The sequence below is a fragment of the Carettochelys insculpta genome, chromosome 4 (assembly GCF_033958435.1).
Source record: "Carettochelys insculpta isolate YL-2023 chromosome 4, ASM3395843v1, whole genome shotgun sequence".
NCBI classification, from domain to species: Eukaryota; Metazoa; Chordata; order Testudines; family Carettochelyidae; genus Carettochelys; species Carettochelys insculpta.
The window spans coordinates 121,157,807-121,172,722 of record NC_134140.1 but is presented as its reverse complement, the minus strand read 5'-3'; the positions used below and the strand labels follow the sequence as shown (position 1 = coordinate 121,172,722).

The 14,916-nt window shown below is 43.6% G+C and overlaps 1 protein-coding gene across 7 annotated transcripts in view; it reads right to left on the bottom strand.

Annotated features, from left to right (window-relative positions):
* FAM13A (family with sequence similarity 13 member A) overlaps positions 1–14,916 on the bottom strand; it is a 197,712-nt gene that overhangs the window by 131,185 nt on the left and 51,611 nt on the right. For 6 of the 7 annotated variants that reach the window (XM_074993622.1, XM_074993616.1, XM_074993621.1 and 3 more), the window contains exons 5-6: positions 12,605–12,764; positions 1,382–1,462 (exon numbers count right to left, since the gene is read on the bottom strand). In XM_074993622.1, coding sequence (XP_074849723.1) covers positions 1,382–1,462; positions 12,605–12,764 — 241 coding nt within the window. The remainder of the gene's footprint in view (positions 1–1,381; positions 1,463–12,604; positions 12,765–14,916) is intronic. The other variant, XM_074993619.1, reaches the window with a different exon arrangement.

The following is a 14,916-nucleotide window of genomic DNA, read 5'->3' as shown; positions in this document are numbered from 1 at the left end:
ATTGTGCAGCTGATTTAAAAGCCAAGTACACACCCAATAGCAGAAACTTGCCAAGCAGAGGGTCAAGCCCACAGAGACTTTGGGGTATCAGCCCTGCTTCTGCTGAGCCTCTCATCCCCTTCAGACACACCCTGTCGGGTGGAAGCCCTGAGACAATCCCTCCCCACAGGGCAGGGGCCCCTACCGCACAGCCCTGCTGTAAGGCAAATGTACTGCGCTCCTCCCCTGCCCCAGTCTGACAACTGAAGGAATTGAGGAGAGGGTGAGGGCTCCAAGAACCGGCCTTTAACTGTAAAAGAGCCACAAGTGGCTCAGGAACCACAGTTTGGCCACTCCTGGTAAACCTGGTAGAAGACACAAAGTGTGTAACAGATGGGGAGAGATCTTGTCCCTACTTGTGCTACCTGCCTGGGAGCCAGTCAGAGCTGCATTTACTGGACTGTGTTGAGAAGATGGACTGCTCACTTCTAGAATGCCTTGAGGCACAAGCCACAGCCTAAAGAGGTATGGTAGTCCAGTAGATATGGGGCAAGAGGTCCACTCCCTTCTTCTCATCAACCAGCAGAAATGTCCAGATGTGCAGAACAACAAGAAGTCTTGCGGCACCTTATAGACTAACAGATATTTCGGAGCATAAGCTTTCGTGGGCAAAGACCTGCTTCATCAGATGCATCTAATGCATCTAAGACTAACACAGCTACCTCTCTAATACTTGTCAGATGTGCAGTGTAAGTCTTAAAGAAGAGTGCAGAAACTATGATTGGCCTATACACTGGGAGCCCTGGGAACAACTGCACCTCCCCATACTGCCCGTGGGATGGTATGACTCCACTCTGACCCCACCAGAGGCTGGTGTGCCATTACAGTCTATTTAATCATATTTAATGCTGACATTTTCAAAAGCACACAGTGCCTGCTGAATGCTCCTTCCACTGAGGTCAGTGGTAGTTTTGCCACTGACTACAATGGAAGGAAAGTTGCATCAATGCTAAGGACTTTCGAAAACCTCACCCTAAAATAACATAGATCGAAATGCCATAATCCAAAATCCAGTGAACTCCCCAAAGTGAAAAATATCTACGCTACCTGCCTGGAGCAGGTCTGCCTCCATGTAACGTGCCCTTCTTCTAAACATGGCCTCAAGCTGATCCAAGTTTAAAATGGTCAGAATACATTCCTATCACACCAGGTTCCCATGAAACTTGACTGATCAGTTAATGAGAAACAGCATGAAGACTGAGGAATCTGAAGAAGAGAACCAATGGGATCTTGGCAACATGAAAACTCTCAGCGCCCTTATGTCCCAAATTCTTCTTGTCCATCTGACACGGAAACTGAACAACAGAACAATGTGTCTGCTAATATACCCATTTTACTGTACCTTGCTTCGTGGCGTTGACTTAAGTGCCTCTTTTTCCAAAGCTCTTGCCAGACTGATAGGCAGGGACTGCTCACAAGTGGCCTAATATAAGGAGAAACCCCAAAAATAAAGGGACAATAAAATATTTAAAACTCAACACGCACGCACACACACACACACACACGAATAACTATTTCTATTCACTCAACACAACTACCAAGCTATGTCTGCTGATATATTCAACGGGGAGCCCAGTACACGCAAAGCTCCTGGAAGATTTCAGCGACAAAAATTTGGCAGTTGTCTAGAGAGAAGTACTCAACAAATAGAGATGGAAGGAAGGAGGAAGGGTGAAAAAGATTTGCTATCAATCATAGCACTGAATTTGAATTTGCAATTCAATCATAGCTGAGATGTGCTATACTTTAAGTACTGTGTTTTATTCTCACAATAAGCTGCATTTAAACAAACAATCACTTCACAGTGAGATTCTGTATAAATAAATATGGTGCAGCCAAATTTGTCATAATGTGTGTTTATGCAGATCTGTGTATTCAGGATTATATTAAGGGCCAGTTACAGTAGTGCCCCCAGTGACACAAACAGTACCAGCAAGTTATACTTTGCTTTGAGCTTTGTCTACTTGGAGGGAAGGACCATAGCTATGATGATTAGGGATGTGATTTTAACTCTCCTAATCAATAAAGCTACGCCAAGAAAACTTCGTTGTGCAGACCTAACTTTAGTGACACCACTATCTCTTGCTTCATAATTTAGCAAGTGCTTCAGCTGAATTCACTGAAATGAATTTTTATATATTAACAATACCTTTTTAGATTTATCAACTGTTTTAGATAAGTACAATGGGCTCTTGATCCATTAAGAGGGCTTTCAGGAACTACAGTAATACAATTAATTAAAAATATTTAGAGATGCTGAGTCAAGAGCATCAGAAAGAGATGCCAAAATTATATGCATGATTCTTTGAAGACCATCTGATCTTTCCCACTCCTGCTTGACTTACACATAGACTAAACATAATAGCATACTGTTCCCTCCCTTGGCATTCCACAAGCTACTGTAGACTAAGGGTTTGGAGGCTTGTGAACTTTCCCTTACACATCTCATATTGCTCCTTTCCTGTCTGTGCTCATCTTAAAATGTCATCCTGGCTGAATCATTTTTTGCTCCTATTAGAAATATGCCCATCTGCTCATTGGCGGACAACTTTGAAGCACCATAGTCACTAACACAAGGAAACTTTACCCAGAAAGCCCAAGAAAGATATCCACGTTGCTTTTCCCCCCACACTGCTTTCTGCTCTCTTTCTTTGAATCTGTCACAAATGCTGATTGCTCATTGGGCCAGATGGGAAAGACCTGTTCTTGTCATGGCCAAATATGGTAATATAGAGGGGGGAAAAAACAGACTATATGGTCCATCAAGGCTACAATAGCCTTGAACTGGGATTTTCAAACAGAATCAATTCCCACTGACTTCAGTGGGAGAAGAATTAGGCCAACATGGAGCCCTTCAGAAGATGCTAGCTTAGCAGAATGTTAGAATGGCACTGAAAAATATTCAACTGGACTTAAACACAAGGAAGCGGTTCAGAATTTCTAAAGCTTCCCAAGTGCAAGAGATGCATTTGGTACTGGAAACATGGGTCCTTTTCTTGTCCTTTGAAAGAACAACTCTCTTGAATTTGTTACATGTCTAATGTCCAGTGTCTCAACAGCGAGGAGTGAGACAGAAGAGGAGTTGATTAAAATTATGGAGGAAAGAGAGGGACTTCACCAATCATTCTCTGGGACTGTTCTGGGCAACTCTTTTTGGCCATTGCCACAGAAGTGATTAGGTTGTTTTAGATGCTTGTGAGAAGATGACTGAGGAAAGGGAGAAAGAATATCATTTTAAAAATTGCTTCATGCAAGATATTTTGTTTTCCACTTACCTCCACGTGGGATTTGCAGAAGCACAAAGCAAAAATGGAGTTTTATCACTAACAACAATAGTAGAAAAGTTAGACCGACTATTTCTGAATATGCAACTTCATTGTTCTACCTGGAGATAACATACTTGATTCTATAAGGAGCTCAGCCCTCTGGCCTGACCCAATTAAATATTTAAGCACATGGTTAAGATTGAAGACAATGAGATCACTCCTCTTTTTAAGATAAGGCACATGCTGAAGTACTCTGCTTTGCTAGAGTAGGCCCAGAATTCTCAGCACCACGAGGATCAGGCAGCAAATGATTTTATTTCCAAACACAATTGGACCGGATAGTTCCCTCACCTGCTCCATAAAAACACAAGCACTTACAGATCAGCACTGACAATAACACTGTGCTAGCAGCATACACACACTTTTGTGAAAACACTGCTGTGATTTCAAGCACTAAGTGCAGAAATCTATTTTGTCAGCTAACCTCCTATGTGAAGGGGACCCACTTAGCTGATCAATAGAAATGGATAAAGGAAAAAGAAATACATGCCACATAAAACGCTGGCAGGAGACGTGTTTTCATACGACTCTGCAGTTTTAAATCTCCTGCCTTCCCCTCCCCTGATACTCATTGGAATGTACCCAGAGATGACCAGTAATTTGATAACAGCATCCCAGCAAAAAGGGCCTGGCTGCTCTGGCACTAAAAGGGGAAGAAAAGAACAGTTGCCTGGCTTTGCAACGTTTCCTGTAGTGAAAGGAAGAACAACATCAAACCCTCTCCAACCAACTGCCTAAGCAGGTGCTGTTATGGTTCAAAGCAGGCACTCACATGTAATGACACCCTCTGTGCTCTCAGCTGGTCAGTTATGACACATTTAAAGTGCTCTGCTAAAACAGTACTGGTGTGGGAGACATCCAAAGGGAAAAACTGTGTGGGGATAGGAGCCAGATTGCACTTTTCTGTCCAAGTCAGCACTCAACCAAGGTCCCAGCATATTGTTGGGAGGCATCCTTCTACAGGGGGAATCCTCTGTCACCTGAAATACATTATCAGATTGAGGTCTTGATGGCTTCTGGGAATTTAAAAATCCCACTATATTTTGGTAGGCATAATAACCTGGCCAGGCTCTCACTGGGGTAATTATACTTTGCCTGCCTAGATTCCCCAAGCACAGGAGTCTGCAACCTGCATCTCCAGAGCCGCATGCATCTTTTTAAGGACTTCTTTGAGGTCCCGATGCTATAATTGCAAAGAAAAAAAGCCCTTCAGATTTATTTGGCTAAACAGTACACATCTAAAGACCCAAAAGCGAACAACTCATATCTAAATAGCAAACGATATGTGATCTCGAAATGTTGGATAACTCTCCCTAGCATCCTCTGCACAGAGAGGTTTGGGAGTGAAAGTCAAGAACACAGTGGCACAACACGCACATAAAGGGTGAGGTAATAGAATACGTAACAATTTGAGGAGTGTCCTGCAGTAATCATATCACATTACAAATCTTTGTGGGTGCACTGTTCTTAAAATAGGGGCTACCAAAGGTATGGTTTAATGTTATTTATTAAGAACAGATTTGCATTCACATGCACTGTGGCTCTTGAATTATTGAGCTTTTTTAGACAAATTGAAAAAAAATGGCTCCTCTTGCTATTTTGGTTGCTGACCCCTGCCTTAGCTATTCAAACTGAATAGGCATTCATAGAATCATAGAACAACAGAGCTGGGAGAGACCTAAAAAAGCCATCAAGTCCGGCCCCCTGTCCTAGGCAGGACCAAACCCATCAGATCAGCCCAGCCAGGGCTTTGTCAAGGCGAGACTTAAACACCTCCAGGGATGGAGACTCCACTACTTCCCTGGGCAGACCATTCCAATGCTTCACCACCCTCCTAGTGAAAAAGTTTTTCCTAATGTTCAACATGGACCTTCCCAACTGCAGCTTGAGACCATTGTTCCGTGTTCTGCCATCCGTGACAGCTGTGAACAGTCTCTCTCCAGCCTCTTTGCAACCTCCCTTCAGTAAGCTGAAGGCTGTTATCAAGTCTCCCCTCAGTCTTCTCTTCTGCAGACTACACAGTCCTAAGTCCCTCAAACGTTCCTCATAGGTCATATGCTCCAGCTCCCTATTTATTTTGGTCGCCCTCCGCTGGACCCTCTCCAGTGTGTCCACTTCCTTCCTATAATTGGGGGCCCAGAACTGGACACAGTACTCCAGATGCGGCCTCACCGAAGCCAAATAAAGAGGAATCATCACTTCTCTGGATCTACTAGCAATGCTCCTCTTGATGCAACTTAATGGCTACGTCTACACTAGCCCCAAACTTCGAAATGGCCATTCAAATGGCCATTTCGAAGTTTACTAATGAAGCGCTGAAATGCATATTCAGCACTTCATTAGCATGTGGGCGGCCGCGGTGCTTCGAAATTGACGCAGCTCGCTGCCGTGCGGTTCGTCCCGACGGGGCTCCTTTTCGAAAGGACCCCGCCTACTTTGAAGTCCCCTCATTCCCATCTGCTCATGGGAATAAGGGGACTTTGAAGTAGGCGGGGTCCTTCCGAAAAGGAGCCCCGTTGGGAGGAGCAGCGCAGTGGCGAGCCGCATCAATTTCGAAGCACCGCGGCCGCCCGCATGCTAATGAAGTGCTGAATATGCATTGCAGCGCTTCATTAGTAAACTCTGAAATGGCCCTTTGCGTGGCCATTTCGAAGTTTGGGGCTAGTGTAGACATGGCCAATATGCCATTAGCCTTCTTGGCTACAATGGCACACTGTTGACTCATGTCCAGCTTCTCATCCACTACAACTCCCAGGTCCTTTTCTGCAGAACTACTACTGAGCCAGTTGTACCCCAGCCCGCAACAATGCTTGGGATTCCTCTGGCCCAAGTGCAGGACTCTGCACTTGTCCTTACTGAACCTCATCAGATTTCTTGTGGCCCAGTCTTCCAATTTGTCTAAGTCACTCTGGATCCTATCCCTACCCTCCAGTGTATCTGCCTCTCCCCCTAGCTTAGTGTCATCCACAAACTTGCTGAGGGTGTAATCCAACCCCTCATCCAGGTCACTGATAAATGTGTTAAACAGAACAGGACCCAGAACCAAACCTTGGGGCACGCCACTAGAAACCGACTGTCATCCTGACATCGAGCCGTTGATCACTACCCACTGGGCCTTGACCCTCTAGCCAGCTTTCTATCCATCTCACCATCCATTTATCTAATCCACATTCCTTTAACTTGCTGACAAGATTATTATGGGAGACTGTATCTAAAGCTTTGCTAAAGTCAAGATAAATCACATCCATTGACCTTCCCGTATCCACAGAGCCAGTTATCTCATCGTAGAAACTAATCAGATTGGTCAGGCATGACTTGCCCTTCATGAATCCATGCTGACTATTCCTGATCACTTTCCCCTCCTCCAAGTGCCTCAGAATGACTTCCTTGAGGAGCCCCTCCATGATTTTTCCAGGCACTGATGTAAGACTGACCGGCTTATAGTTCCCTGGATCATCTTTCTTCCCTTTTTTAAAGATGGGCACTACATTTGCCTTCTTCCAATCATCCCGGATCTCTCCCGATCTCCACGACTTTTCAAAGACAACGGCCAAGGGCTCATCAACTACCTATGCCAACTCCCTCAGAACCCTCGGATGACTTAGGTCTGGGCCCATGCATTTATGTACGTTCAGCTTTTTCAGATAGCTCCTAACCTGTTCTTTCCCTACCGAAGTCTGTTCACCTTCATCCCACAGTGCATCTTATCGCATTAGTCCAGGAGCTGTCCTTGTCTGTGAAGACAGAGGCAAAGAAAGCATTAAGTACTTTAGCTGTCCCTACATCATCTATCACTGGGTTACCTCCCTCATCCAGTAGGGGCCCCACTCCCTCTCTGATCACCTTCTTCTTGCTAACATGCCTCTAGAAACTTTGCTTGTTATCCTTCACATTCCTTGCGAGTCACAATTCCAGTTGCGCTTTCGCTTTCCTGATAACTGCCCTACATTCTTGAGCTATACCTTTATATCCCTCCCTAGACATCTGTCCAAGTTTCCACTTTTTGTAAGCTCCCTTTTTGTGCCTAAGTTTTCCAAGGATTTCCCCAGTAAGCCAGTTTGGTCTCCTCTCATATTTACTTCTCTTGCTGCACATCAGGACGGTTTCCTTCTGTGCCTTCAATAGGGCTTCCTTAAAATACCACCAGTTTTCCTGGACTCCTTTTCCCTTAATGGTAGCATCCCAGGGGATTGTGCCCATCAGGTTCCTGAAAGAATCAAAGTCTGCTTTTCTGAAGTCCAAGGTGTGTAATTTACTGCTCTCTTTCCTTCCTTTGGTCAGGATCCTGAAGTCTACCATTTCATGATCACTGCTTCCCAGGTTGTCACCCACCTCTACCTTCCCTATTAGTTCCTCCCTGTTTGTAAGCAGCAGGTCGAGCCGTGCACGACCTCTGGTCGGGTCCTTCAGCTCTTGTACCAAGTAGTGATCCCCAACATTCTCCAGAAACTTCCTGGACTGCTTGTGTACCGCCATACTGGTCTCCCAACAGATGTCAGAGTAATTAAAGTCCCCCATGATAATGAGAGCCTGTGATCCGGAAGCTTCTCTCAGTTGCCCAAAAAAGGCTTCATCTACCTCATCATCCTGATTTGGCGGCCTGTAGCAACACCAACCACCACATCTCCAGTGCTGCCTACACCACTAAGCTTGACCCATAGATTCCCAACAGGCTTTTCTCCCTCTATGTACTGGAGTTCCAAGCAAACATAGTGCTCTCTTACATAAAGTGCAACCCCTCCTGCTTTTCTCCCTTGCCTGTTCTTCCTGAACAGTTTATACACTTTCATGACAGCGCTCCAGTCATGTGAGTCATCCCACCAAGTCTCTGTTATCCCAATCAAGTCATAGTTCTTGGACTGGGCCAGGGCTTCTAATTCATCCTGCTTGTTACCCAGGCTTCTGGCATTGGTGTACAAACAGCTTGGATAACCAGTCGATCTCCCTGCCCTCTCTACTCGAACCAGGGGTCCACTTTTGTTGTACATTCCTCTTTGCATTTCTTCCCAGACTCCAAGTTCCTTTCTGCTCTCAGGGTTTTGGTCACTGTCCCCCAGTGAACCTAGTTTAAAAGTCTCCTCACTAAGTTTGCAACCTTCTTGCGAAAATGCTCCTTCCTCTCTCTTCACTTCCAGTCCATAACCATTGGGTAACCATGCTGATCCCTGCTAATCAGTAGTCACATTTCATCACAGATATGGCTGGATAACAATGGCTAGTTGTTTATTATTGGACTGTCTATAATTATACAGTTGGAAGAGACCTCAGAAAATCACTGAGTCCAACCCACTGCTGAAAGGGTCAATCTCAGCTAAATCATGCCAGCCAGAGCTTTGTTAGGCGAGGACTTAAAGACCTCTTGGGAAAGAGATTCTATATACATCCCTAGGTAACCCATTCCAGTGCTTCACCACTCTCCTAATGAAACAGTTTTTCCTAATATCCAACCTAGACCTCCCCCACCACAACTGAAGACGATTGTTCCTTGTTCTGTCATCTGTCACCTTGGAGAACAACCTCTCTCCATCCTTTTTGGAACCCCCCTTCCTTTCAGATAGTTGAAGTTAGAACAGCACTTTGAGATCCTCTAGAAAGAAAGACATGAGATAAAAATGGAAGGAAGAATTATTATTGGGCAGGTTTTTTTCAAACCAGTGTATTGAAAGGTCAGGTGACAAAATGGCAATAGTGAAATGAGGAACTGCTTTATATTTTAATTATGAGTGTTATTTTTCAGTTCAATGTGACACAACTCAGTCAAAACCGTATCTAAAACACCCTAAGAATTCTGCTGTAAAGCACAAGTAACATTTCCTTTTAGCACACCCACACTTGCAGCACAATTCATAAACAGCAGTCCAGTTATACTGTCCCCTCTCCTGGATGGATTGTAAAGGATAAGTAGTCCTGACAGAAATGCAGAAATCAGTAGGGTGCACTAAGGTTTTATTTTATTGCCCCTGTAAATCAGAGGTATGCGACATGATAGATATATCTCTTTCGAATACATAACCCTTTTGTTAATATGTGCCTACTCTACTATCTTATCTCTAATTATCTCTAAATTAGCAAATACCACAGAAAGGAGTCACCCTCAATTTAATAATTATGCCATTATAAGATAATGGTCCAGAAACACTCAAGGTCATTGAACAGTACCCAAAATTAAGGCGTAACAGCCTGGACAATTTCTTCTTTGCTTTGAGATTATAATCTTATAAAATTGCCTGAGTAATAGGCAGTATAGAGTGGGGCTACCCCAGAAACAAAGTAGAGACTGAATTTTAAGACGGAAAATTTTCAGTCAGTCCCTGCTTCCCTACTGATTGGGGGAAGTCAGAACTCTCTGAGGGCCTGTCTATACTTAGCACCAGGTTGATCTTCTGGGATTTGACTTAGCAAGTCTAATATGGAACGGCTAAATCGAACACTAAGAGCGCCCCTGTTAACTCCAGTACTCCTTACCATTGAGCCAGTCATTCTCCCACTGTAGGGATAGCAGAGAAATTTGACCTAAGACACACCAACTCCAACTATGCTATTCTCGTAGCTGGAGTTGCATACCTTAGGTCTAATTTCTCCACTGGTGTAGGCCTGCTCTGAAGCACAGCTTACATTCCTATGTGCTGGGGGCTGAGCATAGAGTGGGAGGAACCAATGCCTGTCTCCATCCTTGCCCATGTGTGAGAGAGGAGAAGAATCACATGCTGGCATGAAGGTGCTCCTTGGGTCCTTGCCCCACTGTAGCACATAGCAAGAATCCCAATCTCCCCTTTGATATTTCACACTGCTACAACATTGGGGAGTAACTTTTCTAAATCTATTTACATTTGATTTAATCCAAAACGCACACTTTTTTCAAAACTCTTGCACTTTTGTACAATAGAACTATGAGGAGCTGAGTTTTAAATGCCTTGCCTCTTGCATGGTTTTTGCATTCAAGTTTTTTTTCAAAATGCAACTCAAAAACCACATGTGGGTTTTTGCATACCCTTGGTTGAATGATCCACATTTTTATTTTTAAAAAGAGCATATGCCCTTTCTTTAAGGAAGCAGAAGATTTTATTTGCAATCTGGCAAGATCTTAAGATACTCAGGGCAGAGGACATCATGGGTCACTTGAGGTCAAGCAGGTGAGGAGCATAACAAAGTTTAGGGGAAGATGCTAAAGTCCCAAAGTGGGAAAGGTAGATAAAAGCCATAATCCCCTTGTATCATGTTCCATCAGTAAACACCTAGAACAAGCCTGAAGCCTCTGCTAAAATTAAAGCATTCTGTATGCAGGATGTGAGGACAGCTGGCAACCGTGTGTCTGAAATGCACTTTTGAAAGACGGAAGATACAGGGGAAGGAAAAACAAAAAATATTCTAAGTCTCTAAGAATAGTTTCCTGATTTCCATGCTACTTTTCAGCAGCAAAATAGGAGCACAGAACCATGCAGAACACAAAAGGCCTTTGCTGAAGGTATTTAGTGCCTGCCTGCGTTCTGCAACAGGAAGTTTTCTCTGTCAACACTGATGTGTTTAAAATTAATTTTCTCCTCCTATTTACCCCTCTGTTCCCATCCCCTGGGCTCTTCACAGCATGTGAAAATAAAGGATTCCCACAGAATCATGTTCCAATGCCCTGAAAGGAGACAAGGGTAAAAATATACCAAGAAGGGTGGAGAAAAGCATATAACACACAGGCAGGAGAGGCCACTACCTGATAGCCCCAGGTATTGATTTTAGTTTATTTTACAATGTTTGCTTTACTTTTGTTACACAAACCTAATATTGGGACACAAAGACAAGTTGGGGTTAAAGTATGAAGAATCAAGGAAGGAGAGAAGGAGAAGGAAGGGGCAAGAGAGAGGAGAACTTGGCACAATCGACTAGGAAGGTGAGGGCTGCAATGTTAGGAGAGAGGACTGGATGAAAAGGTAATCACAGCCAGTGTCAATACAGATAAGGATGGAGGCGGTGGAAATACCCCACATCAAAATTTCACACTTTGGTGAATGATGCTGTTCTCTGTGTGGAGTGAGGATTGGCAGACCACGGAAAACGACATCCTAGGATGAACCAACAGGACCCTGCATTGGCATATTTGCATTTCAAATTGTCGCCAACGCTTGCTGCACCAGAGTCTGTCCTGGTTCATAGTCCACGCAACACCACAGAGTCCAACAGGATTTGCATGAGGGTGTAAATCCAGACCAAACGCTTTGGATTGTACAAACACAGCAGTTACTGTAAGTCTCCCTCTAGCCAGAAGTACGTGGGAATTACCCAAGAGCTTTGTAAGAAGACTAGCCTTTGCACACAAACCCCATGCAAGTTGCTGGACTATGTGACCCAGGGCAAACCAATAAATCCATGAAGTAATTGTATTTCTGTGACAGGGAGCAATGTGCTGCTACAGTTGGAAGTCGCATGAGCTTTTGTAATCTGGAACCCCCTTGACCTTCTCCTACATACTGAACTAATTTATTATCATTCCTTTTTAAAGTTCCATTGCGCCATCTAAAATTTATCACACAATCAGCAGGTTTAGCAACCTTTGTCAGGACATAAGGAAGGTGACTTTCAGGAATGAGAGAACACATTCTGTCAAAGGGCCCATTAAGTATTTATGCAGCTTTGAGCAAATAGGTGCCTCCTACTCCTTCTGCCTGAATGTTTGGTTAAGACATACCAGACTGACGGTGAATAACACCCAGCATTGGCCATGGGTCTACAACTAACTGCTGCATGTACAAGCCTTTCCAGGAAAGTGATCCTTTTTTTAACTGCTGGTCAACAGTGAGGAACTATGAAGTTTTGGGTCAGTGCGTGAATGAACTTTTGCAAAGGTGGACCTGGGCATTATATTTGTTGGTCTTGCACACCCATCTGAGTCACCCCCACCACTACTGAATCCACCTATTTATTTATTTATGGAATTATAAGAAAAGTTTTCTGCTTAATCACAGGCACAAGTGGTGTTAATTTAATAGAGAATAAACCTGTTAAACAGAATAAACTCCCGGGGCATCAAAAGGCAAATGACAGTAGAAAATGGAACTGCTAAAGGACAGAATCATTAGAAGAGATAAGTGGTGGTAACAGCATATGTAGGTCAGTACCAGAGAAATATATTATAACAGCACCAATGCTTGCAGTCCAGCTTGTGAAGATTTCTAGAATGTACCCTATGTGGCCCTGCCCATACCACAGTATTGCATCAGAACGGAAAAGGCAATGTTACAGGTACTCACTTTCACTAAAATAATTCTTGCTAGCTCTTCACATGCGTGATTTTCATCATCCTTCTTTGTGTGCTCCAGCTCAAAAAAGGCATTATAGTTTTCCAGCATTTTGGTCATTATTTTGTTGCAGATTTCCTGTTCCTTCATACCTTCAAATCCAGAAGACACGCTGCAAAATTGGATGAAACATCAAGCAGAGCATTAGAAGGACTCAGAACCTCAGTGTCCTTGCACACAGCTATTATATTATAATAGAGAGAGGTACAGCCTTGCTGAAACATAGAAAATACTCTACCTATGAACGGACTTCCAATGAAAGAAGTTCTAAACATTCAAACTTTACCTTGGTTACAGTCATTGCAATTTGTTCTCAATTACTTTCACCTGCTATTAAAAATGTGGTATTATATCATATGACCCATTTACCAATAATTTACAAAAATACTTCAGTATTTTTCTTATAGATGGTTTGCACATTGTACTTTAGCAAGAACAACTGATTAGCCAAGTAGTAGCAACATTAACAACTGATTATTACAATTAGTCATTTATAACACCTTAAACTTTAAGGCAGTGTTTAGATTGCCGAGAATATTCAGCAAAAGATGGGCAATTTGCCCAACGCATCTGTGTATCTTCTGTCAACAATTCCGTCAGGAAAAGCTTTTCTGACATTTGGCCCATCTAAACGGGGCCAAACATCAAGAAAACCTCCTCTGCTAACACCTCAGTTCTTCCTTGTGGAATGAGGATAACCAGGATGTCGGGAGAAGGCTCCTGAAACATCAGACTTCTGTTGGGAGACTTCTGGGCTCCCAGCTGAAGCCTGTAATCTAGACATAGCCTAAGTGAACAATTTAAAGCACAACCAAAAATGCAAACATTTCAAAGGTGAGAAGCAACATGCAATCATTTTGGAAAAAAAAAAAAAAAAGAATAAAAAGTAGTTTCAAACATAATACCTGCCCTCATGGCTCTCTATTTTTGTAATTTTACATTTATATTTTCTTATTTTTAAAGCATTTCTCTCTCTCCTATTGTCATGTGCCAGACCCCACAAACAGGGAACTACTTGATTGACTCGACTGATGAAATAGTGAAACTGACTACATAAAAGTGCTATTAAATGTGCATTGTAAACCCACTGAAACATTAGAGGTTTAACACACTTTCTCTGTCCCTCCCCTTGCTACCTCAACCCTGGGGGTTCCACTTCAGGGCAGACTGTCCAATAACAGGAAAGACAATCACACTGCTTCTCAACTTCCTAGGCTTTCACCAGCCTTAATACAGAAATTCAACAATTCCTTTGAAAACCCCAGTCCTTCCTGACACCAAGTAAACAGACCCCTATGATATCAGGCCCCTTTTGCTATTACATCACAGAAAACCCAAGTTGTTCTGTTCTCAAAGGTCCAGATGTGTCTTCAATCTGGTGTGCCCAATCTCCCTTCTTTAACCCCCCACGTCACACTGCACAGGGGAGGTGGCTTGGAGGAAGTGGTGCAATGGGGGTAAGACCATGTGGCAAGAGGCAAAGCAGGACTTGGGGAAAGGGCAGGGGAATGACGGGGTGAAAGAGGGGAGGGAAGAGGTGGAGCACAGCCGAGGTCTGGGGCAGGGGGGAGTTTATCCCAGACCCCTGTAGTCCCATAGGGACAGTGCCATTGATCAGTCAGACCTGGTCTACACAGCTAAGTTAGTGCAACATAAGCTGCCTTGTATGGCCTTTGTTATACATGGGTCTGCACTTAAATTTGCCCCCAACCCTGCCCTGCCCTGTCCACTGATGTATGTGGCCCATTATGCTGGTGCAGTAACACGACCTCCAGAAGAGGCATTGTGATTTTAGTAGTCACCAGTTCGTTTCATAGAGAGGAGGCCAGATGACAGAACATATATCAGATAATTACCTCTGAAACCCAATTATCCAACAGAAACTCAACAAACAGGGAATGTATACGAAATAATCTACCTAGATAAGCAACAGCCTATGAAACATGCCACAGGCATATTTTCACATTACTTAGGGGCACGGCTGGTTGCAGTTCTAGTGTTATCATCCAGTCTGACAATCATTTCTAAGTAGCATTGTGCTAGATTTCTAGTGAATCAACTATTTTCATGCTCCTTGGCAATCGCAATACTTCAGAGCTCCACTAGCACTCCACAAACATTCCAGACACTTTATTTTACACATACACACACACACTCTCTCTCTCTCTCGATTCTTCCCAAGAAACACCAGGCATTACAACGCCATTCTCTTCTTCACAATTACTTGCTCCTTTCATGCATTCAGAGCTATATCTGCCAAGGAG